Source organism: Astatotilapia calliptera, chromosome 7 (assembly GCF_964374335.1).
Source record: "Astatotilapia calliptera chromosome 7, fAstCal68.1, whole genome shotgun sequence".
NCBI lineage: Eukaryota > Metazoa > Chordata > Actinopteri > Cichliformes > Cichlidae > Astatotilapia > Astatotilapia calliptera.
The window spans coordinates 56,574,427-56,589,414 of NC_137428.1; the positions used below are offsets into that span (position 1 = coordinate 56,574,427).

The 14,988-nt window shown below is 39.8% G+C and overlaps 1 protein-coding gene across 3 annotated transcripts; it reads right to left on the minus strand.

Moving 5' to 3' along the window:
* Position 1: 1 nt before the first annotated feature.
* On the minus strand, positions 2–10,073 carry slc24a1 (solute carrier family 24 member 1). Of its 3 annotated transcripts, none has more exons than XM_080303923.1 (10): positions 9,921–10,073; positions 7,525–8,706; positions 6,701–6,760; positions 6,377–6,479; positions 3,398–3,472; positions 2,218–2,372; positions 1,844–2,101; positions 1,665–1,754; positions 852–1,018; positions 2–733 (listed from the first exon to the last, which is right to left on the minus strand). In XM_080303923.1, the coding sequence occupies exons 2-10, from the start codon at positions 8,635–8,637 to the stop codon at positions 484–486; spliced, it is 2,271 nt and encodes a 756-aa protein (XP_080160049.1). In that variant the 5' UTR covers positions 8,638–8,706; positions 9,921–10,073; the 3' UTR covers positions 2–483. The 3 variants fall into 3 exon arrangements, with proteins under 3 accessions (XP_080160049.1, XP_080160048.1, XP_026031626.1); XM_080303922.1 differs by having other exon boundaries at positions 6,371–6,479; XM_026175841.2 differs by having other exon boundaries at positions 2,284–2,372; positions 6,371–6,479; positions 9,921–10,072.
* Between the last annotated feature and the right edge of the window lie 4,915 nt (positions 10,074–14,988).

Sequence of the window (14,988 nt, forward strand, 5' to 3'; positions counted from 1 at the left end):
GTTGTGTTTGATTTATTTTTTATTTTTTCAATGATTTTTCATGATTTTTGAAAAAAAAGTTCAAGCAAGCTCAGGGTCCCTATCATGATTCTTACAAAATCATTTACTTACGATGATACAAAATACACATTTAGTAGCCTACATTTTTCAAAATGTGTCCACAAACTAACACTTTTACTTGCATTTCATAGACAGTGCATAAAAAACCCATTAACATCTCTGTTAGGTCTTACACCGCAAAATCTACACTGTATTAGACAGTAGTCATGCATCTCCCCGTGTACTATGAAAATCAATTTAAAAGCTGCCATCATTTCTATAAGTGAGTATCGGGTTCTAGAAAACGCTTTATTGCTGCTGACATACCAGACACTTCACTGGTAACAATGCAGAGCACGTAGCTTTCTGAATGTTTCCTATAGATATCCAGGTCTATGCTCGTGAGATCCTTTCCCAAAAAGGTTAACAGTTCAGCAGAAAGAATTAGATGGAAACTGGGCAGATGATGATACGATCTTCCAACATAACACTGAGCACCAAGAAGATAAAGTAGAGGAGGAACATGGTGAAACCCAGCACCTTATTCATCTTCCAGTTACAGGAAGCAATGGAGATGATGACAAAGAGGAGCATGAGGAAGAGCAGCACAATGGCACAAAAGAGCCCATTGCTGCTGACAGCCACTGGACCAAAACTATGGATGGCTGAGTACAGGAGCCAAGGGACTGGGAGACTTTTAAATAAAATGATAGTGAAAAAACATAAAGAAAAGGGAGAGAAAGGAATTATTAAAGTTTGTGTTAAGCAGCTTTAAAAACGAAATTGATGACGATCCAGCTATAGAGGCTCACCCCACAGTGATGTCAAAGATGTTACTGCCCACAGAGCTAGACACAGCCATGTCTCCCAGGCCTTTACGAGCCACAATCACACTGGTAATGAGGTCAGGGATGGAGGTCCCCGCAGCCAGCATAGTCAGGCCCATAATTTCCTCTGAGATGCCAATAGTCTCACCCACCTAGGAAGATGAACAAGATTTTTAGGTGCTCAGCTTTTAGTTTACACAGATCTTTTAACTCATTCACTGCCATTGACGTCTATAGACGTCAATTACGTTTTTCAATGGGAGGGGCTAGAATACAACCTCGGGCAGCTTGTCAGTGAATTTTATTTTTTCATATATTTGTAAATAAATTGTTTTGATAAAACATAACCTTTCTCAGTGTTATTTCTGTTTTATAGAAGTGAAAAACTATTTTATATGTTAGAGGTGTCACAAAGCAAGAAATATTATTGTTCTGCTTGAAATGTATTTTTCACAAAAAGCTCGTTTTCTCCCTTTTTTTGGTCAAAACAGGCATTTTTGGTGGAACCCACCTCTCTTCTACAGCTGATTACTAAAGAATGGAAAATGGTAGAAACAAGCTTTATTTTTTGGATGAAAGAAGAGAGTCTGTTCTTCATTTTGGTAGGTTCAGCGTTTATATGATCATAACACACAGTTTTCTGTGGCTCTTCAAAAATGAGTAAAAATGCTCAAAAACCCTGGCAGTGGGGAGTTACCTGATTTGAAAATGGCTGGCAGTGAATGAGTTAAGTGATACTGTGTGTCAATGCACATCAACAGGAAACAAAGCAGAGTATTTGTATCTAAAGTAACTGACCTGATGGGCCCACCACACCATGAGGTACGAGAAGATAGCAATCCATAGAATAGAGCCCAGGAAGGTGACAACAAAGAATTTTCTGGATTTCTATAGGACAAAGTGAGTTATGGAAAAGCAAAATGCAGCATGATTTAAATTACCACAGCTGATATCAGAAATATTATGGTATCTCTCACCGGGTTGCGAACATCTGGGACGGTAAGCCACAGAGGGAAAACTATGGGCAACAGGAAGAGGTAGGTTGCTTGCTTTCGACGTGTATCGGGCCATTCTAAAGACAGAGGTTCATCGTCTTTTTCATCTTCTTCTTCGTCTTTATCCTCATCATCATCCTCATCTTCACTGGACTCGTCACTTTCATCATCGCTGTCCTCTTCGTCGCTCTCAGAGTCGTCTGACTCTCCTGACCCATCATCTTTTGCTGGTACATCTTCCTGAAGTAGGAAAGATACCGCAATTAAAACATATGATAAAAAGAAACAAAAGTCAAACCATCCTAAGGAAGCAGGTGCCCACAAGTTGTATCATTGATCTGTGCATTGACTCTTACATAGACAGGAATCAAAGACTGACTTCTGGGCTTTTTGAAAGCCACCAGGACATGGTTGGAGAGTACCTTCTTGTCCTCTGGCTGCTCCTTCTTTTCTTCTTCTGCAGCTGGGGTTGGTTCTGACTCTTTGCTCTGCTCAGTTTTTTCCCCACCATCTGTGAAAGGAATCCCAAAGAGTTTGCTTAATAACTGCGGGCCCTTATGCAGTTATCTGGAAGATTTTAATTTCATTTAAGACTTCAGGACTGATTACAGGAAGAACTGCAGTCAATGCATTAGCTGAATTCACTCACTGTCTTCTTAGCTATATACCTATACATTCCTTGAGTTCTCGGCATAGTTATATGCACTTGGTTTGTACATGCAATTTGACATGTCAAATATGTCAAATAAAAAAAAAAACATAAAGCTAGCATTAACAAGTAAACAAGCTTCAGTGATTTAGCATCCTAACAGATGAGTTTCGTCTTGCTAACCACCTTGGCCAACGTGTGATGCAGAGAAATGTTAAAAACATTGTTAATACTTCCTTACATTCACAAGGAAAGCTGTGATGACGGTGGAGAGGGCTGCTCTGACCATGTTGTTTTATTACTTTTTTGCTAAAAAGTTATTTGGCAAATTCCTCCACCTCCTGTCATTCTCAGTTTGTTAGCAAGTAATATTTGGTAATATAGTAGATATTCAGTTATAAAAGTAATAATATTTTAAAATTCTTCAGTCAGGAAAGAGTGCCAAAAGCTGAAGACATCCATGTAAAGTGCAGACAGACAGCAAAAATGGTATGTTTTAATCTGTTCCAGTTTAACTAGTTAAACTGTTAAAAAGTGGAATAATATGTTTGTTTGTGTATTCTGGAGGCTGGGGAATCTCTGCTTGCCTTTGTGTAAAAGTCACGCCACCGTCATACAGTATATATATATATTTTTTTTTTTAACTAGTGTGTACTAACTGTTTCCAAGGTATAAGCTAAAATATTACTACAATGGGGAAACAGTTGTTTTATTATGATAGTTGGCATATAGCGACATCTACTGATGTTGAACAAAAAACCTATTTTTTTTTTTTTAAGTCATTTTGCGCATGTCATTTTAATGCTTTGCAGACCAGCTATTGATAATGATACTAAGCAGGTGTCAGTCTCTAGTCAGTGAATGACGCTCACATCCTTCAATGTTACCTTCACTTTTGTCTTTGGCGTCTGATTTCTTTCTTGCCACGCTGTTCAGAGTTTCAGCTTTCTCCTTAAATTTCCCTACAAACACACAAAGTGGCAAAATAAAATTAGAATCACAGATGTCACACGGAGGGCCCTAAACACAGTACAAAGTGCTTTTAATTTAGATTCATTATGTGTATATTGCTGCTATATTACGGTAGTCATGAAACCCTAAAGAGAGCCTGATTGAAAATGTTGGTGGTTAAGATTTGTATTTGATTAACTTATTGCTCATCTTTTCATCAGACTGCACTTTAGATTGAGAACTACTATAAGTTAATTTAGTATTTAACTGATATTTAATTGTCATTTCCTGGAGTGGGAGGAGCTACTGACTATATGGTCAGCTACTTTCCAGAAGCATTGCATGTTAGGTCATAATGGTGAGTAGGCCACAATGGATGTACTACAGAATTGCTATCTTAATAGTTTATTTTACTTTTTGGATAATCAGTGTTTAAGTTGGGGTTACTTGTTTTTCTTTTGTTTTATACTAAACTTCTTGCCTTAGTTTGATTGCAAATACGGCACACTAATAAATTGCTATGATGAAAAGGGGGGATAAACAAAGACTGGACTGTTCATCTGCGTCCACCACACAGCCATTCCTCACAATGAGGCTAAAATAATTATTAATATTACCAGTAGTACAGCAAAAACCACAGAAAGACAGCGTCAGCAGTCAGTTTTTCAACTTCTCATATTTTGGACTAAATACACTCATCCCAAGGTACATAATAACAGAGTAGAGTATTTCTATTGATAGTGCTCCCCAGACATGAGAAAAGGTTTGATTGACTAAAAATTATTGCTTGACAGAATTACTTCTGTCACTGATGTTTCTTGGATGGATCTCAGGGTGTTTTCATGCCTGCTGTGTTTAGCCCATTTAAATCAAACTCTGGTTCATTTCCCCCCTTCATGCAGTATGTTTGTGCAGATGTGAACACAGTAACCACACCAAGAGCCTTTAGAGGAGATGGTCTTGGTGCAAATGAACTCCTTGAAGTTTGTTTATAGTGTGAATGTGATCCGACAGTGATTCAAGCCATGGCTTGAATCACTGTCGGATCACATTCACACTAGGAGTTGAAGACTCCTAGTTGAAGACCACTAAGCAATATCAGATCGAGCGTGAGAATATTCAGCCTGCTTATTGGCCAGATGTGTCTGGGGTGGGAATAACAACAGTAAAAACAGGAAGAAGGTGTTGTGTTCTGGACTATTTTTATTCTAAATATATCTTCATTTCATAGCTAGTTGCTAGCTCGTACAGACCCTTGCACATCTATAGTACCTTTCCGCTTTCAGATTACAAAGCATTCATGGCTAAAGGGAATTTTCAGCTCAAACGTATAACATAGATAATCTTTGTAACCATTTTCTCAAATGTCAAATCTGGATAGGTCAGCCCATCATCACACTGTCAACCCAGCTTACATCTTCTAAATCATTGCATTTTAACTAATTTAAGGGAAAGAAAACCCCGTCATCATCAGTGTAGGGACTAACGTTATTAAGTAACACGTTACAGTAACTACGGTATTATTGTGGTAACGAGCACGGTAACTAGTTATTATGCCAAAATCAGGAACGCATTAATCGTTACTGGGATTTAGATAGGGTCGTTATTCGTTACTTCGTGTGGTGGCTATCGCAGCTTCCACAGATTCAGTAACATTAGCAAGTGGTGGAAGCCAGCAGGTGGATGAGGGAAAGGAGGAGCAGAGAACCGAGGCGGCCGCCGGTCCGAGTGTCAGGTGAACTGAACTTCAGGTAAGAAGTTATAACCTGCAGTCCATCTGGGTCAGAAATAAACCAAGTTTAGATGGAGTTTAAATGGTAAATGGCCTGTATTTGTATAGCGCTTTACTAGTCCCTAAGGATCCCAAAGCGCTTTACACAACCAGTCATCCACCCATTCATCCACCCATTCACACACACATTCACACACTGGTGATGTCAAGCTACGTTGTAGCCACAGCCACCCTGGGGCGCACTGACAGAGGTGAGGCTGCCGGACACTGGCGCCACCGGGCCCTCTGACCACCACCAGTAGGCAACGGGTGAAGTGTCTTGCCCAAGGACACAACGACCGAGACTGACCAAGCTGGGGCTCGAACCGGCAACCTTCCGATTACAAGGCGAACTCCCAACTCTTGATGAACCAGTCCAGCCCTGTATGCAGCTCATCTGCAGTCTGGTGTTACCTACATCTTCCTATTCGGAAGGCCGAATTTCTGAGTTCTGCGTACAATCGAAAGCACCACGACTGCAGTTTTTGTGTTGGATGTAAAAAGCGCACATGACGCTGTGACGTAGGCTAGAATCGTGGCGGCGGTCAACGGTGTGGGATTTCTCCAGGTGTGGGATTTCTCTCGTGGAAATATGCACATCATTTTTTCCTTTCTATTGGTAGGTGGCACAGTGCACTTGTGGCAAGTAAGCAAGCTAGAAGACTGGCAATCTTGCTGGGTATCCAGTTATGGAAGCAACACATTAACAAGAGAATTCTGAGTAAAACCAAAGTTACTTTCCCTAGTAACTAGTTACTTTGAAAGTAACGATTAACTTGAAGTAACTGAGTTACTTTTGATAGAAGTAACTAGTAATGTAACTAAGTTACTAATTTAAAGTGACTTACCCAACACTGGTCATCATGCACTAACTGACTTTTTCTAGAGTGTATTGCAGCTATACCCTGGTGATATTCTTCCTGTTCTCCTACAGGCCTCTAAATGGATCCCTCTACAGACTGAGGTAGGTATTTATCTGCTTAGTATCAATCTGGACTTAGTGCTGCCTTCATGTGGGACACTTTGCTAATCCATTTTAGAATGAGAAGGACATAGTACTCAGACAGCTATTATAAAAGCACTTGGTACACAGTTATCAGTCATCAAACAGTATTCACAACTATCAAATAGTACTCACCATTACCTATAGGGTCTAATGTATGAATCATGAGTTGGAAGATGGTGTTTCTCATTGTGCTGTTGTGTAAAGAAGCAGAACTCCCCCCTCGCTGAAGGGATGGCTTCAACTGGGGAAAGAGACGGCTGAGGTCATGATAACTAGTCACTGTACAGATAATAGCCCATCACTGTTAAACATGCAATAGTGGATATAGTGGCTTCTTAACTAGTGCAGGGAGCTAGCACTTGTCTTAATTATTTACAAAATAAGACTGTGAGTCTGAAGGGTATAAAGAATTTTTTTGTGACTTTCTTCTTGCAGTTTATTGGTTGGTGAATTGATTTTTACCTTTAAACGATTCTTGTCCTCTGGAGCAGGAGGGGCATTATCCTCACCGTTTCCATTAGTCTGTGTGCAACAATGTTTTGTTCAGTGATGATCATTCAGCGGCAGAGATAAAACAAAGTTCATTCTGGTAGATTTTATATTAGTGCTATAATTTAATGCATTACTAGTTCACTCATTGCACACGCTGCCTGACTTGATGATGTCAGATTTTTTTTTTTTTAAATGCAGAGGATGACAGTATTTTTATTGTATCCATTATCCCCATAAAATAATTATTAATGATTCTAAATGATATGAAATAGCATTTTCAACAAGGAATAAAATGTTCTCTTTTTGGGAGTCCCACCCTCAAAAACCCTGAGTATGAACAAACCCTTAAACCCTTTACTTGGTGTAAGTTAAGCCTCAGTCACACTGTTTAGGTTTGGACACGCTATACATGGATGCTAAAGGAGCTAGAACTCTGGAAAGCATTCATTTGCTGCAGCTGATTAGCTTTGGGGTGTTTTTGTTTTTATAAAAAGCTACGTATATATCATGTGACGAAACTGCTTTCTAGTTGCTAATAATAATCCCTACAAAAACCTCTACTAGTTAAATATCTTAAAATCTGCTGATTTATGTCTCTCCAGCAGGAATGCATTAATACCTAGCTAGTATGCCTAGCTCTTCAAAAGTTTCATTAGGTTGTTTTCTGTTACCAGTAGTTTATGGGTTTGGGTGAAAATGGAGAAAACTTTTCAATATAGATATCAGACAACAGACTTATTAGTTGTCTGACTGAGGATAAGAGCTTTGATGAATTCTTTAATAGGAGATCTTACCTTGTCAGGTTCCTCTACAGCAATAACTTTGACAATGCTCTTGTGTTTGTGGAGTTGGGTCTTGAATGCACGCTCTATTTGCACATTAAACTTCATGAAAATGACATAGACAGTGTAACAAGCCACCAGCATCATGCTCTCCCACCACATTATGACATTATCCAGGAAGAAGATAATTAGAAAGATGAGGCCAAGTATGTAGAATGACACATCTCTGAATAGAGGCCACCAGGTCAGATGGAGAATCTCCCGAGAAAACAAAGCACACATTCCAATCACAAACAAAATATTGAAAACTGCTGAGCCCACAATTGTGCCAATACCCACGTTGCTGTGGGCAATGAAGACTCCTATCAAAGAGGTAAAAAGCTCAGGGGCAGAACCTCCGGCGGCCATGAAGGTGGCTCCAGCCACATCATCAGAGATTGCCAACTTGTTTGTGATTACCCCGAGAGCAGGAACAAAAAACTCATCACACACAATTGCAAGTGACACAAACATGTACATCATCCCAATAATGTGAAGGGTCACCCAGCCACGTCTGCGATCTTCGATTGAAAAAATGTCCTCTGGGTAATCACCCTTCATATGTGGCGCTTCACCCGGAAAGGCTGGTGGGACGGTAGTTGTAGGAGGAGCTGGCGTGGGTGTTTCCGGAAGTTCAGGTGCCACATAGATGCAATGCACAAGAGTCCGATTTGTTGTTGGCAATAATGGCGATTCAGTAGTGGTAGATGTTGTGGATACTGAAGTTGTAGTTGCATTATGGACATCATACGTTGTGTTTCTTTGCTCAGTTTGCTCTAAATCATATGCTGTAGTTAGAGCCTTTCCCAGATCTGCAATCTCCTCAACCCCCTCTGCTGAACCTTCCCCACTATCCTGTGCAATTTGAGGCATTGCCAAAGGCTCGTACAGTCTAGTGCTGATGGTCAGCTGGTAGAGGGTACAGAGGAAAACCCCAGAGAGGAGAAAAAGAACTCGGCTCAGCTGCAGTCGCTTCCTTCTGGTACAATACATTTTTCTCCAGCAGCAGGTGTTGCTTTTGGCTAGGTTGAAATAAGGTGCATAAATAAAATTTGGTGGAGTCCAGTTCTCTCCCCAGAAGACCATGGGGTGGCAGAATTCAAAACTCCAGTGATGTGACTCATTTCACATCTTCAAATCCATGGAATACCCAGTCTATAGTACAGTAAAGGAAAAACAGGGATAAAATTGCATTTGGAAAAGATATTAATAGTATACATGTATTTCAAGGCATTTGGACTATTCATAACTAAAATGTATCCATTATTATGTGTCACAGTATTATCATGGGGAAAACAATTATTTGTTTGCTCACTTACAACAAAATTAAATCTGTTTTTTTATGGTAGTTTTAGTTTAACAAAGAGAGACAGAATATCAAACAAAACACATTATATAAAGGTTATAAAGTCATTTGCATGTCACTGAGCGAAATAAAGATTTGATACTTCTGTTCTTAAATAGTTATGTGCATGAAGCACAATCGTCCACATAATCAGTTTCTTCCATTCCAACCTCTGCATTCCCACAGGCTAAAGAGTAAAGTGCTGTCAAAGAATGTCAGGAGCAAGATTACAGACCTGCACAAGGCAGGGACGGGCTACAAGACCATCAGCAAAAAGCTTGGTGGGAAGGTGACAACACTTGATGTGACTATTAGGAAATGTAAGACACAGAAAATGACCCTCAATCACCCTCTGTGAGGAGCTTCAAAGTAACTCTAATAAGGAAGCCACATGTATAGGCTCATGTGAAGTTTGCCAGTAAAGATCTAAACAATTTAAAGAAGGCTTGGGATAAATTGCTGTGGTCAGATGAAATAAACATCAAGCTCTTTGGCCTCAACTCGACTCACCTTGGTGGAAACACGGTGGTGGAAACATTATGTTTTGGGTACAGGAGAGATCCTCTCATTGAGGGACAAAAGGACGGGGCTGCGTACCACAAAATCTTGGACAAGAATGTCCTTGCCTCAGCTAGAGCACTGAAGAGAGGTTGTGGATGGGTCTTCCAGCATGACAATGATCCAAAACATACAAGGCAACTAAAGAGTGGCTAATTTGTTCTATGTCATTTTTTTCTGGAGTTTTTGTTGATATTGTGTGTCTCTCCATTGAAAAAAAAAACAACCATAAATATCAGAGACTGTTTATTTCTTTGAAAACGAGAAAACAAACAAATTCAGCAGATCATCAAATTATTATTTTCCCCACTGTATTCATAGATCCATTTATAAAGTGTTACAGTTACTTTCTTTGCATAATGCTGGTTTCTGCACAACATGAAAGACTAGAGTTGTGATGCAAAATTTAAAGCAAGGAGCCAATCTAATTGCTTTATCCAAAGAGAACAAAAAGGTTCAGACTTACCAGAGAATAACATCTTGCAAAATCATAAGTGCAAGCATATCCAAACACAGGTTTCCACTGTCAGCTATTGTGGCACAAACAAACTGTTGCAGTGGCCAGTGTTATGTATGTAGGACACAGAACAACTCTTCACAATGGATCAGCATAATACCTAATACCTGAAGTCTTCTAAGAGGATTATGTGCGTTACCGCACTCTCACTTGTGAGTATACCTTAGTAATATTCAGTTTAATGCAAAATAAGTGTTTGTTTTGTCTAATGGTATTTTGACACCACAGTGTTTAGAGAAAAAAACTTTGATGACATAGTGAAACGTATTATACTGGTATGTCTACCTTTAAACTTCATATTAAAACATATAAGTACCATATCAATGTGCATAACTGATAAAGTGACGCGTTCCTTGATGGATTGCTGTTCCGGTGTTTCCAGCATAGGAATATGAAATAGTAGTGCATCTTAAAACACTGTTGCAAGGGCGAATGCCATATTCTGAAAACTAGCCAACCATTAGACTCAGACTGTTTGCAGCTTTCAGTGGTGACTTGATCAGTGATGTCACGTGTATGTGTGATTAATGCTCCCCTAGTGTAGGTGAATGCATTTCCATGAGTGAACGCAGCTTTAGCACTGACTCCTCCCATACCTGCTTCCTAATCGTGGGTTGATAATATAATGCACCTGAAGCCTTTGTTTACGTCCCACTCTAACCATATATGCACTATATGCTTCCTATCTATCTTGCAGCAAAAGAGGAGGTATCACTTGGATCAAATAAATATGTATTTGGAAAGATGTTCTTGTAAAAGTAAACTTTGGTTTTTGGTTTAATTTTAAAATGTGTGCTGAAATTTGGTAAATAGTTTATTGTGGGGTGTATGATTGTGTACCTGCCAACAGGGGTAGGCAACTCCAGGCCTCGAGGGCCGGTGTCCTGCAGGTTTTAGATGTGTCCTTGATCCAACACAGCTAATTCAAATTGTTAAATTACCTCCTCAACATGTCTTGACGTTCTCCAGAGGCCTGGTAATGAACTAATCATTTGATTCAGGTGTGTTGACCAAGGGTGATATCTAAAACCTGCAGGACTCCAGCACTCGAGGCCAGGAGTTGCCTACCCCTGATGCACAACAAGGTTAATTAGAACATAAAACCATAAATATTTTACATACTGTTAGAGATGCATCACAAAATTTAAACTAACTGGAAAACATACTAATGGGTGTAAAATCAACATCATAGGTGAAAAGCTTCTTATGTACTGATCAGTTTTTGTGATTATTTGCTTCTGTTTTTTAGTTTTCTTAAACTATTTATTATCTGTGTTTCTGTAACTAACAATGTGAAGCTATTGCTTATGCCTAAACACTAAGGATTTAAAAGAAACCCTTTTTCAGAATAACTGTGTAGTCCCATGTGTTCCTGTGATTTATATGATTTGTGTCTTAGTCTTTTATTTACCCGGGTAAAATGCTAATTGAGATTTTAATCTCTTTTCCAAGAGAGACATGGCCTAGACACCAGCAGAGGTTACAACATACACATCACATAACAATATTCAGTACAGACAAGTGGGCACAATCTATATACTCTATATGAATCTATGTGAAACATACACAATAATACACATAAACAATAGTTACACTGACCAAAACAGCTATTCTGTTGCTCCTTTAAAATAGACTCAACTATCGTAACCCAACTTGTGTAAATTGTAAATAATAAACAGATCAAGATCTTTTTTTATAACACCCTCACAATTTTAATTAGTGTCAGGGGGACACTGCATTGGCTTTCAATGTTCTTTTTTTGAAATTTCAGGTTTGTGGTTATTTTTCTCAGGAAATCATCTTTAATGCATCAAGCCTTTGTTCTCTAGTTTCTTTAAAGTCACTGACTTTATGAAATGTATATGAACCCTTTCAACAAGCCTACTTGGGCTTACAAACAGGATGTCAGTGCGCAGGATAGAAGGCCTTTGTATTTTGTTGGGCGTAATATAGGGCCCCTGACGTCACAGTCACACCATCACTGGGGGTTTTTTTTCAGAAAAGACTATTTATACATTTTCCGAGCGGATGTCTGATTATTTAGTTTTTTTTATTTACACGGCTGTCTATATGCTTGATAACTACATAGTTTTGTCCAATGAATAAAACATTTCTATGGTCACACACTGTAACTCATTAGTAAGTAGAGATAGGGAGAATTCAGGATAATCCAAAGAAATGAGTAACGATACAGCAATTAATGAGCGGTGAGAGTCGGAAAAGCCAGGTTGAATTGGTAAGTTTTCAAGCATGCTTTAAAGGATTGAATGGAGTCAGAGGCACGAACGGTAGCAGGAAGACTATTCCAGATGTTTGGTGCTACAGAGGCAAAGGCACGATCATCCCTAGTCTTCAAACGGTGCCTAGGCTGGGCCAGAAGTAACTGACCAGATGATCAAAAAGAACGGCTGGGAGTATAGAGACTGAGGAGGTCGGTGAGATAGTCAGGTGAAAGGTTGTTTAGGCATTTAAAAGTAAGCAGCAGAACTTTAAAATCAATACACAATTTAATAGGCAGCCAATGTAAATCAGAGAGCACTGGAGTAATGGAGGCAAACTTTCTAGTTCCGGTTAGGAGACGAGCCGCAGCATTCTGAACAAGCTCTAATCGTTGGAGGTGAGCGAGTTGGAGTCCAGAGTAGAGAGAGTTATATTAATCTAATCTGGAGGTCGCAAAGGCATGTATACGTTTTTCAAGATCTTTGTACGGTATTAAATGTTTGACCTTGGAAATTTGGCACAATTGGCACAAAAGCCAGATTTAACCACAGAGGAAACCTGTTTATCCAGCTTAAATGAACTATCCAGGAAAACACCTAGATTACTTACAGTATCTGTAAGAATAATAAAAATAACAATAAATCAAAAAGAAGAATCTGATTATCACCTTTTTGCGAACATCGGGCAGCCTAAGCAGGTAGATGGCTTGCTCCCACCCTGAGTCAGGCCACTGTAAAGACAATGGCTCCTCTGTTTTTTCATCTTGATCCTCCTCCACTCTGTTTTCATCAGCTCTGGCTTTGTTGTCATCATTTCCTTCAGGTAGATTCTCCTAGGAAGCAGTTCATTAATCATGACTGGCAACAGTACCTAATATGTACCATGATTTCTGTCTTTTTAAATAACAACTAGACCACTGTTTGAGACAATCTTCTTAACAACTGACTGATCCTTCTCCTCGTGTTTTTAATCATCTTATGCTACAGACTATACAATGCTGCAACTTTACAGACAGTATCATTTCAATTTTTGACATAGTTGCAACTACATACAGTGGGGCAAAAAAGTATTTAGTCAGCCACCGATTGTGCAAGTTCCCCCACTTAAAATGATGACAGAGGTCAGTAATTTGCACCAGAGGTACACTTCAACTGTGAGAGACAGAATGTGAAAAAAAAAATAATCCATGAATCCACATGGTAGGATTTGTAAAGAATTTATTCGTAAATTAGGGTGGAAAATAAGTATTTGGTCACCTCAAACAAGGAAAATCTCTGGCTCTCACAGACCTGTAACGTCTTCTGTAAGAAGCTTTTCTGTCCCCCACGCGTTACCTGTATGAATGGCACCTGTTTGAACTCATCATCTGTATAAAAGACACCTGTCCACAGCCTCAAACAGTCAGACTCCAAACTCCGCCATGGCCAAGACCAAAGAGCTTTCGAAGGACACCAGGAAAAGTATTGTAGACCTGCACCAGACTGGGAAGAGTGAATCTACAATAGGCAAGCAGCTTGGTGTGAAAAAATCAACTGTGGGAGCAATCATCAGAAAATGGAAGACATACAAGACCACTGATAATCTCCCTCGATCTGGGGCTCCACGCAAGATCTCATCCCGTGGGGTCAAAATGATCATGAGAACGGTGAGCAAAGATCCCAGAACCACACGGGGGGACCTGGTGAATGACCTGCAGAGAGCTGGGACCAAAGTAACAAAGGTCACCATCAGTAACACACTACAACGGCAGGGAATCAAATCCCGCAGTGCCAGACGTGTTCCGCTGCTGAAGCCAGTGCATGTCCAGGCCCGTCTGAAGTTTGCCAGAGAGCACATGGATGATACAGCAGAGGATTGGGAGAATGTCATGTGGTCAGATGAAACCAAAGTAGAACTTTTTGGTATAAACTCAACTCGTCGTGTTTGGAGGAAGACGAATACTGAGTTGCATCCCAAGAACACCATACCTACTGTGAAGCATGGGGGTGGAAACATCATGCTATGGGGCTGTTTTTCTGCCAAGGGGACAGGACGACTGATCCGTGTTATGGACAGAATGAATGGGGCCATGTATCGTGAGATTTTGAGCCAAAACCTCCTTCCATCAGTGAGAACTTTGAAGATGAAACGAGGCTGGGTCTTCCAACATGACAATGATCCAAAACACACCGCCCGGGCAACAAAGGAGTGGCTCCGTAAGAAGCATTTGAAAGTCCTGGAGTGGCCTAGCCAGTCTCCAGACCTCAACCCCATAGAAAATCTGTGGCGGGAGTTGAAAGTCCGTGTTGCTCGGCGACAGCCCCAAAACATCACTGCTCTCGAGAAGATCTGCATGGAGGAATGGGCCAAAATACCAGCTACTGTGTGTGCAAACCTGGTAAAGACCTATAGTAAACGTTTGACCTCTGTTATTGCCAACAAAGGTTATGTTACAAAGTATTGAGTTGTATTTTTGTTATTGACCAAATACTTATTTTCCACCCTGATTTACGAATAAATTCTTTACAAATCCTACCATGTGGATTCATGGATTTTTTTTTTCACATTCTGTCTCTCACAGTTGAAATGTACCTCTGGTGCAAATTACTGACCTCTGTCATCATTTTAGGTGGGGGAACTTGCACAATCGGTGGCTGACTAAATACTTTTTTGCCCCACTGTATTTGTCTAACTGGTAACTTTTTAATATGTTTCTGTGAACGCCTGGCATTCATGTTATCCTTGTGTTAATTCTTTTAATTCTTTAAATAGATGCAAAACATACTTACAGACACATCTGAATGAACTACACTCTGTA

Excerpts from the sequence above, each read along its gene's own strand:
- slc24a1 (XM_080303922.1), bottom strand. The coding sequence starts at position 8,637 with ATGGTCTTCTGGGGAGAGAACTGGACTCCACCAAATTTTATTTATGCA. Across the intron at positions 6,761-7,524 it reads CTGTAGAGGAACCTGACAAG|ACTAATGGAAACGGTGAGGA; the intron begins GTAAGATCTCCT and ends TGTTGCACACAG. Across the intron at positions 1,019-1,664 it reads TGGTGTGGTGGGCCCATCAG|GTGGGTGAGACTATTGGCAT; the intron begins GTCAGTTACTTT and ends TCATCTTCCTAG.